Genomic DNA, 12,043 nt, shown 5'->3' on the forward strand with positions numbered 1-12,043 from the left:
TTTCAGCATTGTGCACGTCAATTTTTCAAACTCGATGGAGTGTAAAATAACACTTATTTTTAGTCATAACAACAATATTTCCGGCGTTTTTTTAACTTGATAAATTCATACATACATACCGGCTTAGTACACTAAACGTTTTACAAAAGCTTGACTTGTGGTACAAAGGCATCTCAGGGTAAAAGCTTAAGCCCCCGAGACCCCAGCTCCACCGTCAATGTACTAAACGCAGCGTCAAAGCGTCAATATGCACTAAATACACGTATCACCTGGGTCCCCCGAAATTGTATTCCCCGCCTTTCGTCTATTGATACATGATACTCCATTTAACAAATCCCGAACGCCTGTTAATTAAGGAAATATTTTTCAACGGTGGGATTATTTTGACTACATATAATACTAGGTCACTAGGATATATTGAGGCCACTTACTACAGGACTATTCGTAAAGCAAACTTGACAATTGCATCATCCTCGGGTGGAGGCCATGAGAGCCAGTGAGGAGAGCCCATTCTCCTGACAATTTAATACTTTCCCGATACTTTTTGCGTTTTCTTGCAGGGTAATTTAAAAGCTGCAACACTCAAAGTTTGTTTTCCATTCCCCCACTATTTGCTAAAAGCTGAAAATCACCAGTTTGTGTTTTCAGTCCTCCATTATTGACCTCGGGGGTCGAACCCCCCTTCCTAGATCCTACGCGCCTGGACTTGTCGGCACCATTTATCTAAGCAATGGAAATATATTAACACTCAGCAACTATTTTAGCTATCCTTGTTCAGCAGGAGGGCATTTTGCGTGCGCATGCGTCGATATGGGCTAGTGCGCACGACAGAGAAGTTCTGCTATCGATTGTTTACATATTTTTCACAATTTATGGCCTAATTCTCAGCTCAAAATAAAAGGTGTTTTAAGTTTTATTTGCTGTATACGATACTAAGAGTCCTTGCTTTATCTTCTGACAACAACCAGCATACTTTGGTGTCGGCGTGCCGTTTATCTGATCGACTTTGGCTATGTGTATTAACATTGCGCGTGGACAAAATGGCGACCGAATGTCGAGAACCGTAATACCTTGCCCATGTTTTTAATAGCTGGGAGATCTAAAGCGCTACGGCTACTTAGTACTAAAATATAAAACAGCAGTTTTAACTATACGATGTTATAATCAAGTATCCCGGGTTTGAGCGAGTGGTCATGATTTTGTTCAGATTTTTCATAAAACTGCAATTTCATCGTTCTCACGATGCAAAAATCTCAAAATCTAACCTTGATCTCCAGCGTCTACCGATGATAGATGGAGCCTGAAGTACTTGAACTATCGTCTAATGCTGCGAATGTAGCGTTAAAAAATGGTCTATTGTGGTAATTTTTAGCTTTCTTTAACGTACGTTCTCGCTGGTTTATTCTAACAGAGAAACTATATATCGTTTGTGATTATTTCCTTAAACTTAAGCATTGGTCAAAATAACTTCACATTTCGATGTACCACAATTATTCCGTTGAACAAGAAAAGAATTACTGAGATCGGTCTTAATTTTAAAGTGTTATGGTAATTCTTTGCTGGTAGACTATTTGTTTACATTTTACTATGTTAATTAGTACATTTTTGGCTCCTTTAACAAAATCTAGCCTTGATCACCAGTCAAAAAATAGCATGAAACAAACAAGCGATATATATATTTTTCAGAAACGTTCTAATAACTGCTGCATAAAATGTCTTAAGAAATAATTTTTAACTATAAACAATGTTATTTTCAAATTTTCATTTCAACGTTTGTTTCTTTAAGATTGATGTTCGTTCTGTTATAACGACTGTTTTACTTCTGTGTCGCCTAAATGTGTCCAGGAAACCCTGTTTGCCAGTCGAGGGCAAGTTGGCCTTGCTTTAGAGTCATCAATGAGCTGCATTATCATGTGCAGAACACCCAAACATGTCTTTCCCCTCAGGGAAAACCCTTTTCTTTTTGGTGGCCGTCCCTTTAGGCAAAAAATCTCCCGACAAGCTATAATATTGCTCGCACTCTGCTTGTATTACAGCAATTGATTTGATATGAAGTTTTGATCTTAATATATCACACTCCAGCACACGAATAAATGTTTTCCTCTTTTTACGGCCTGTTTGTCTGCATGTCGGTGAAGGCTTTCCTACCTGTCCCACATATTTTCCCATTATTTTCAACAACGATCCCGAAGCAGGCCAGAAAATCTGCTTTATAAGAGCCTTGCAACACACAAAACACTTTTTTTTAGCGAAATTAACGTCTATATTAAATTATGTGACGATAAACAGTACAAAAAACAAAGTTTGAATCTTCCGCGCCATTTTTTTTCCCAAGATCACGCGGTCTTTGTACAGCGGTTGCACGCATGCGCCCGCAAAATGCCCTCCTGCTTCCTTGTTCATACTTCCACTTCAATATGAACGAAATTCCCTAAAATAGAAAGAAAATCTGCCTGAGACGTTTGACCGCAGTCAAACCTCGGTGTATTTAGGACTTGTGAAAGTTTTCTATGTTTTGGAGATTTTTTGATCATGTTCATGTTGTTTTGCTGTTCTATATTGTTTCGAGGTTCTTTGTTGTCTTGGTCATTCTTTGTTTTATGTTACTGGTACTGGTTAGTTTCACAGGTCCTTACACCGACCCCACTCGATACGATGCCGTAAATATGTTCATACATTCTACTGTAAATATAAGCTAGCCTCTAAAAAATAATGAACTTTTAATGGAACTTAGCTGCAAAATTTACATAAATTTTGCAGCTAAGTTCCATTAAAAGTTCATTATTTTTTAGAGGCTAGCTTATATTTACAGTAGAATGTATGAACATATTTAGGGATGAAAATCGTTGAATCAAGGTATTCAGGGGCGTAGCCAGCTTTTTAAAGAGTTGTAGGCCTGGCCAACCGCTTTTTTTAGATCTAGACCCTAGGAATTGCCCTCCAGCAGCATTTTCCATACTATCACAAATCTTTATAATTTTTCAAAAAATTTAAACTTTCATAAAATCTCATTCTTTAATGCCAGGGGACTCAGTCAAATTTGGCTATTTTTGGCAGCTCTTTCCATTTCTGGAATTGTTTAAGTTATAGCCCATAATATTTTTTTAGTAAAAATTTGGTCACATGACCCCAGCTGTAAAGGGCCTATTCTAACATTTCATAACAAAGAATTGCCCCAATTTTCGCCCTTTCGTAAACAAACACAGTTTTCTTTAACAGTGCATGGCATTTTTCATTTTATTTTGCCTGGCATCTAACCAGTTGCAAGATATATAAATAGATATGTTTCAAATTGCTTTCTATTTCACCTTGAAAGTGCTTCAGCTTCATTATTTTCCATTGTACACTTTACAAACAGCAGTAGGCTGAAAAGTTTGCAGACCTGGGCCTACGGGTCTATAGGCTGGCAAGCCACGCCCCTGAGTATTAACGCCTACAGCCAATTTTGAATGGTCAGCTTCATGTTTCAAGCGCTGAATGGAAGCTTGCAGGCAGGCTCTCACATTGAGCAAACCACAAAACTGTTTCCCTTGGGACAAAGTATTTAATGCATTTTTTTAAAATTAATAGTTGTGCTTTAAACATAAAAACACAAGTGAAGACAGGCCAAAATGTTAACAATCATTCTTGCCCCAGAGCCACTTGTCCCTCTTAGCCAGCAGAGCGTTGGGCACAAGGAACAAGTGGCTCTGGGGATACATGATTTTATTGGCTAGATTTTTAACAAAGAGAACTTAAATCTAGCCAATCGAATCAACCATAGAAAAATCCCTTACAGCAAAGGGATTTTAAAACGTTTGGTTTGATTTGCCAAATTCAAATTTCCTTTGTTAAAGTTCTAGCCAATTAATTCATGTGTCCCCAGAGCCACTTGTTCCTTGTGCCCCAGACTCAGCCGGCTATGAGGGACAAGCGGCTCTGGGTACCAGAATGGTTAATGAAAGGATGCTTTTACTCTTCCCAGTCTGCTCCCCTTTTTGCATTTTCCCCACGAAACTATTCTTTAACAAGGTTAGCTTTGTCCAGTACTCCTTTGGAGAGCTTCAGTACACAGCCAGTGAATTTATCCTTACTTTGCCTGGAGATTACTTTCACTGGTATAGTTGTTTTCTTGAGCCATTTGTCCTCTGTAGGGTCATAGCATTCAACACTCAGTTCACTTGAATTGATATTTGTGCCACCCAACACATAGAGTGTTCCCTTCAGTGATACCATACTGGCCGATACACGACCAACATTTAAGCTTCCAATAGATTGCCATTCGTTTGTTGAAATATTGTACATCTCACATGTTTTTAACCACGATGGCGGCTGTGTCCCCCCGGCAACAAAAATCTTTCCTTGAGTGCCCACACCAAAAGCACAGCCTCTTGCATGTTGCATGTCCGCAATTTCTTCCCATCTGTTTTCTACAGTGTCAAATCTCTCACTTTTTCTAACATATCCTATTGTCTCTGGCATCCTCCCACCAAAAACATACAGATGATTACCTGCCGCAACAACACACGGTTCCTCCCTGCAGCCCTCATCAGATGACAGAACTGTCTGCCATGAACAGCACCCAACATTGTATTTAAAGATAGTCGTGTTTCTCATGTATGTTTTTACATCAATAGCATAGATTTCTCCTCTAACTACTGTCACGACGTCATAAGCCCTGGGCACTGAATTCAAAGGAGACCAACTATCAAAAACAGGATCATATCTCTCTGCCTTACCAGATCGAGGAAAGGTAAACAACTGATCACGAAAGTTAATCATCTGGATTTTAGAGTTTCGATTATCTGACGGCATGTCTGGCAAACGCTTCCACTCATCCTTCTCTGGAAGATAACATAGAGTGTACTTCCCCCCACAAGCTACAATCGCGCGTGTCGCGATCCCTTTTCTCGGCGATTGTGGAAGCTCGTTTTCACTTGTAAAGCTAGTCAGTTTTATAGCATCTAAGGTCAGCTTTAAACACCCAGGATTCTCTCGCACGAGTTCATTTGTCACGACATCTAGCAAATGGTCACGCGATAGGAAAACCAGTTGCACGTGACGAAACAATTCTTCAAAAGCTGCGTTTCGATTTCTCTTGTCTTGTTCAATCCACTTTAATATAATTTTAAAAACATCTGCCTCGTCTGCAACAGCAATCTCGTCGCTTGAAATCCACCTTTCGACTTCCTTCGCTTCCAAGTTTAAGAATTCTTCCATTTCCGCTACAGAGGCGAAGTTCGCGCACAGGCGGCCCAAGCTCTCTATCAGATTACCTTTGGACGTGACTCTTGCTTACGTGCGGTGTTGTGTTACAAAGATTTGATTTATAAGGGTTAATGTATGGGAAACAACGGTTTGCTTTAAAAGTAAAAAAAAATGTATATTTTGTGAACAAAGTTGACTTACTCTGATTCGTTGTTTCATTCTTTGTTGTCTGCCAGCTTCTCAGGTCGATACAACACGTTTTCAGCGAGTTATCGTTATTTAGGTGTCCACTGCTAAAATAAAGACAAGGCTGTACACTGATTTCCGGAGTGCCCGCCGCTCGAAACGAATAAATCCTCTGAAATTAGTCCTGTCGACCCAATTCCGCATGGAAGAAATATGGACGCATGGAAGAAATATGAAACGGTGAAAGAAGCAAATACGAAGAGTGATATCGAATCCACCTGGGACTTACAACGGGTTGAACAGAAGACGGTTCAAAGGATTTTGCATTCCTTGAAAGTTAATAAGGCGGCTGGACTTGACAAAATTCCAGCAAGGCTGCTAAAAGATGCTGAGATGGAGCTTGCTCCGTCAATCACCTATCTTGTGAACAAATCAATTAGCGATGGTATTGTCCCTGATCTGTGGAAAGTTGCACGCGTTACTCCTTTACACAAGTCTGATGATAAATTGCAAGTTGAAAACTATCGGCCTATCTCTGTGTTGCCGGTATTGAGTAAAGTCGTAGAAAGAGCAGTGCATTCCCAGTTGAATGCCCATCTACATCAGCTAAATTTTCTGTATCAACACCAGTATGGCTTCAGGCGTGGGCATAGCACTGAACAGGCTATCACGCAATTGAATAACTGGGTTCTAGAATCTATGGACGAAGGTAAAGTAACCGGCCTACTGTTTATCGATATCTCCAAGGCGTTTGACTCTCTGAACCACAAAGTGCTACTACGCAAGCTCGAGCATTTAGGACTGTCTGAAAAATCTTTAAGATGGTTCAGATCATATCTTACCAATAGACAGCAAAGTGTTTTGATAAACGGAGAATCATCAGAGCCACATACCATCACACTTGGCGTGCCACAAGGCAGCATCTTGGGCCCCTTGCTGTTTAATGTGTACATTAATAGCCTGCCAAATGCTGTTAAAAAGACCCGGGTGATTTTGTATGCAGATGATGCTGTTCTCTTTTGCGACGCATCAACACGTCAAGAACTTCAAATTGCTCTGGAAAGTGAATTCGCTAAAATAAGTAATTGGTACACCGACAACAGGTTGCATGACTATAAATGTCAAGAAGACCAAACTTATGCTGGCAGGCAGTAAAAGGATGTTGTCCTTATTTGAAGACTTTGAGTTTCAATCAAATGGTACACAAATCGATCGCGTGCAGTCATTCAAATATCTGGGAGTAACAATGGATGCAAAATGGAGCTGGAAGCCACATATCAGCAATTTGCTAAAGAAACTAGGTCATCGACTTTCTCTGTTTAATCGCATATTTCATATGTTAGACAATAGAACTCGCATAGCCTTCTACAATGGGCTAGTGCTGCCACACCTAGACTATGCCGACACAGTATGGGGAGATCAACCCGGTCTAAAATCAGAAATGGAAAAAATGCAAAGTTTCCAGAACAAATTTGCGAAAAAAATTAAATTAGGCAAAATGTCTTCTTCAGAAGCTCTGAAGTCACTGAATTGGCTCCCTCTGGCTGGAAGACGTCTTTCTCACCGATGCACAGCCGTAAAAAATGCAATCAAAGGAGACATTCCGCAACATTTTGAAAGTTTTAAATCGACATTAAGAAGTTTACATGGCTACAACACTAGACATGGATACCTACCTAGACTGCCTAAACCTAAAACGGAAAGCGGAAAGAGAGTATCCTACTTCCGCTTTACAAATGACTGGTTGTCTCTTCCAGAATTTTTAAGAAAGCCGATGCCATGCGAGATTTTTAAGAAAACCCTTACAAAGTTCTTACTGGATAAACATTTTAGACTATGAACAAATATTTTTAGTTGCACAATGTTATATAATGTTAATAGATAACTATTTGTAATTAGTTTTTTTAGGACAGTAGGTAGTTATTTTATATTTTAGATCTGTGACATTTGTACTTCCTTTTAGATTTTAATACTTTTTTATTTCCCATTTTCAACCTTAGTTAGTAGTATCTTAATTCTTGTCCTAGTTTTTGTGTTTTGCTGCAGCCGCAATGGCTGCAAGCAAAACACATTGAGAGCTGAAGTTTGTGCCGTAAGGACCGTAAGGTGTAAGGTGTAAGTGCCGTAACAGAGGAGAAATCTGAACTACCGATGTCAATCAAATCCATGAACAAACAAAATCGAAACCAATGAACCGTAGCGCTGATCGCATTCGAAGTTACGGGCCAAAGTATTCGAACGCAAACCACGTTGGACACGTTGGAAAACAGAAAACCGATTTAAAAGTATATCGCATTGGGAAAGAAAACAAACTGTGGCGCGACCACTCCAGTTTTATGAGAAAATTATTCTGCAGTTTTCATCATTTACGAAAAGAGCGAAGACTTGGAACCTCGCCGAAGGTCATAAATATTTTCTCCAAAGGACCGGTTAGTGCACAGTTTGTAAACTTTCGCTTTGAAAATAAACTTACCCTCACGTTGTCTACACTGTCTACAGCATACTAGTACTGTATTAACTCTGAACTTCATATTTTAAAATAAAATGTATGAACGTGTAACTTGTCACGCAAAGACAGCTGGAAAGGAATATACCATGCTGGTAGGCTGCACCGCTAATTGTAGCTGTATTCGAGCTATATAAAAGACAGCTAGAAACGAATTAATACTAGTAACATCACAATGGGAAAGAAACTTATTCAGTGGTTCACACCGTCGAAAACAAAGAAATATTAAAGGAAGTTCTCATTCACCAGATTCACTGCATCAGATGCAACATTCGTCAGTTCGTGTTTAAATGCGTGGCGACCAGTTTGTTTACTAGTTATTAAAAAATAATACGGTCTTCATTTAATAAACAGTTCATCCTTAAATTTCAGCTTTTCTACGACTGACAGGTAGGTACTATAGTATAAGCCCCGCTAAAATAGCTGGAAAGGGAAAGTTTTTTGAAAAATGAATTTTTGACTGCCAGACGCGCTGGCGCCACATGTTTATTTTGTGAAGATTAATTAAACGCCGTGAAAAATAGAATTTGATGTCCAGCGAGCCACTGCATCTTCGGCTACGCAGTCCTCAGTGAATCCTCCAACTTCACAAATTTCTAAAACTTTAAGAAAACGAACTTTCGCAGAATCAAAAATTGGTCCTTATCGATCTTCCGATCTTGTTGTGAAGACACTGAAATTCGACGAGTGTTCATGCGTGAAGGGATGACTGACGAATGATATTACCATTTTCGAGCGACCGTGAAAGGCAAACTTTTTTCTGCGTTTTCTCACGTGTAAAACATTCAAGTTTGTCTAGACAAACTGTCGCGTTTTACAAGTAAACCATTTAACGTTGATTAACGTAAAAAATACTCTCAAAATAAAAATAAATAAATAAACAATCGCTGATCGCTGTCACAACAATTGCCAGAAATGTAAAGCCGCCCTTTTCTGTCGACATTCATTGAAGAAATATAAAAAGTCGACGCAAAAGTTTTCAAAACCATTGTTTCATGTGCAGAAACACACCGGCGGAGCTGTCAAACTTGACATGTTGACGCCACAAACGTGAATTGGTTCAGTTGAAAAACGCGACGGTTTGTCTAGTCAAACTTGAATGTTTTACCCTTGAAAAAACGCGGAAAAAAGTTTGCCTTTCACGGTCGCTCGAAAATGGTAGTAATAATTATTTGTAAACTTTCGCTTTCAAAATGAACTTTGCGTTACGTTCAACGCCGTCTTTCTGTTGTTGTACGCCGGTGCGCGTGCGATTATTTATAATTTCTGAATTTTGCATATTTAACTCAGGGTGACACAACAAGTTTGTTAAGAGTTAGTTGTTCCAGTGTTTAATTTGGGTGAAAGTGGTTAAAGAACCACTGTCTTGTCACTAATAAATATATCACATTGAGTTCTTATAAGGTCAATAGATTCTGTCTTTTTCGTAGTTGTTAAAACGCTACCATTGTGACAATGATTCCAAATACAACTAACGGTAACCAGTGAGATAACGCCACTAAAAGAATCACATTGAGTTCATTGAGATTTTTTTATAATGTTAAGAGTTACTGTTTTTTATCAAAGAGACAATCATGTCAGACATTACGTTAACTTACTAGCAATTAAATTATGTTTGCTGTCTTTGATTTCAACATAACATAGATCAGTAAAATTATCAGGATTGAATTAACACAAAGTGACTACAATATAGTGCAATTATTCACCTGCACACAAGTGACAGACAATAAAAGACGTTGGATTTCAATCTCGACTCACTTGTCTTTCATCAACATGTTCCCTAAGACTTTGCTCTAGCAGCAAAACACATGGACCCATTGGGGCCCTATTTTTAATCTTAGTTAGCATACAACATGGGTTTTGTCTTTTTATTGTATTTTAGATTTTAATGTATTTTAATGTTTAACATTTATTTTCTCAGAGGACCCTCCTGAAAACCACCCCCTAGGTGATTGGAGGCCTCCTCTTAAAATATTATTTATTATTATTATTATTATTTAATTCCTCCACAGAATCAAAGAAGAGATGTTGAAGTTCCATGTCTGTTCACTTGATTCGCAATTCTGCGCTCAAACGCCTTCGCTGCGAAAGCTTTTTTCCGAAATTGCTTCACTTCACAAATTCGAAATAGCCGCGTCCAAACTGGCGTGGACGTTCTCGTGGTTCGCATAGCATGTTGGGTGACTATAATTAACCCGACGGGGGTGGACAGCATCGAATTTGTTGACAGCCATGTACCGGCGACAAATCGATGCTGTCCACCCCCGTGGGGTTAATTATAGTCACCCAACATGCTATGCGAACTGCGAGAACGTCCACGCCAGTTTGGAAGCGGCTATTTCGAATTTGTGAAGTGAAGCAATTTCGGAAAAAAAGCTTTCGTAGCGAAGGCGTTTGAGCGCAGAATTGCGAATCAAGTGAACAGACATGGAACTTCAACATCTCTTCTTTGATTCTGTGGAGGAATTGGGTCGACAGGACTAATTTCAGAGGATTTAATCGCTTCAAGCGGCGGGCACTCCGGAAATCAGTGTACAGCCTTGTCTTTATTTTAGCAGTGGACACCTAAATAACGATAACTCGCCGAAAATGCGTTGTATCGACCTGAGAAGCTGGCAGACAACAAAGAATGAAACAACGAATCAGAGTAAGTCAACTTTGTTCACAAAATATACATTTTTTTTTACTTTTAAAGCAAAACCGTTGTTTCCCATACAAACCCTTATAAATCGAATCTTTGTAACACAACACCGCACGTAAGCAAGAGTCACGTCCAGAGAGCTTGGGCCGCCTGTGGTTCGCGTGGATGAATTTCCGGCTGTTGGCGATAAGTTGGACACACTGGTATTTCTCAGCGAAATAAAAGGTTGAAATGCAGTTTGATTTGGTCATTTGTTCTTCTAGAAATCGCCCAGAAACTGTTTTTAAGCCCGGGATGAGAAGATAGTTCGCTGTAGCGATTAGATCTTCAGAATTCTCTTGCGTTATCTCGACATCTCCCGTGTAGATAAACTCCAAAACATCTTCCATGATGCACCCCGAAATCTCTTCAAATCGAACTTTTCCTTCTCGATTCTCTTTCATGTTGCTCTCAAGAAGCTTGTGAAAGTACAGGCTTGCTGCAGAAAGGACATTTCTATGAGCATTGAACTCCTTTGCATCTTTCGTCACCAAAGTTATGTCGCATAAATGAGCGTGTTTTCGCTGCATGTTGAGCCGCTTTGTCAATTCCACAAGGAAAGAAGCTTGCTCAGCAGCAGATATAGGCTGTAGATCCTCCATACTCAAGAGGAAAGTCTTATTTCCGTGAAAAGTAGAATCCTTTTCGAACCGTACGCGCGTCGTTGAGTCCGAATCCGTTGAGATGTCGATCGGGACAAAAATCAAAAGCCGAAGCGGAGAGGACACTGGGAACGAATTCAGAGTTGACGTCATCACGAGTAGACCAAAATAATAACAGTGTTTTCTTTCTTTCTTTTTTTTTCCCTTCTTACGTTTTTTCTTTTCTTTTCTTTTTTTTTTTTGGTGCCGCAAATTAGGAAGATGAACTACCAAAATTTTAGACGTAAAAACTCTTCTGAAAATATGCCCTCCCGGCTACAAGCTCAATTGGGCTTATAATTTGTTGTAGGAGTTTATAATTATAACACAGTGCACCCAGACAAACCGTTGGTGCATGTACACACCGTGCATATTTTACATTTTTATGAGAATGTATGTCCAACAGCTCCAAAGTGGAACCACTCCAGCGCTAAGCCGATTTTAGACCTGAAAATAACATCCCACAGCTTTCAAATTACGCACCAGAAAAGAGGTGGAAGGATTGATGAATCTTGCGTATCATTTAATCCAAAGAAAATTCATCCAAACGGCTTAATTTTGGAATTTTAGGGTGTTTTCTTTTTCCTGCTGTTTCAGGGAACAGGAAAAATAAACAATTAATTCCCACTAGAAATTTCTAAATACAGTTTGATTTTTTCATTCATAACAGTTTTCAATTGCTCGATTTTTCTTTTCGACTCAGAAGGCTTTGCTCAATATTTTTTTTTGAGATTCTCCCCTCCCCCCCCCCAAAAAAAATAAAAAATCTAATGATCCACCCCTTAGTTCAGCGAAAAGATTTCGAAGCAAGAAGGCTCTAAGAACCCAAGCAAGTTGAAAAGT

General features: G+C 39.3%; 1 protein-coding gene across 1 annotated transcript; it reads right to left on the bottom strand.

Annotated features, from left to right (window-relative positions):
- Positions 1 to 3,138: 3,138 nt before the first annotated feature.
- LOC144631441 (kelch-like protein 2) lies at positions 3,139 to 11,268 on the bottom strand. The gene is made up of 2 exons (XM_078489866.1): positions 10,683 to 11,268; positions 3,139 to 5,224 (listed from the first exon to the last, which is right to left on the bottom strand). Exons 1-2 carry the CDS (start codon positions 11,159 to 11,161, stop codon positions 3,997 to 3,999), a joined length of 1,707 nt encoding a protein of 568 aa, XP_078345992.1. The 5' UTR covers positions 11,162 to 11,268; the 3' UTR covers positions 3,139 to 3,996.
- Between the last annotated feature and the right edge of the window lie 775 nt (positions 11,269 to 12,043).

This window comes from Oculina patagonica, chromosome 12 (assembly GCF_052425735.1).
Source record: "Oculina patagonica isolate OP01 chromosome 12, crgOcupat, whole genome shotgun sequence".
NCBI classification, from domain to species: Eukaryota; Metazoa; Cnidaria; class Anthozoa; order Scleractinia; family Oculinidae; genus Oculina; species Oculina patagonica.

What these genes read in the sequence shown, in the direction of transcription:
- LOC144631441 (XM_078489866.1), bottom strand. Translation starts at nt 11,161, where the DNA reads ATGGAGGATCTACAGCCTATATCTGCTGCTGAGCAAGCTTCTTTCCTT. An exon ending in AACAGCCGGAAATTCATCCA is followed by an intron (nt 5,225 to 10,682) that starts CGCGAACCACAG and finishes GGGCCGCCTGTG; the next exon opens with CGCGAACTTCGCCTCTGTAG.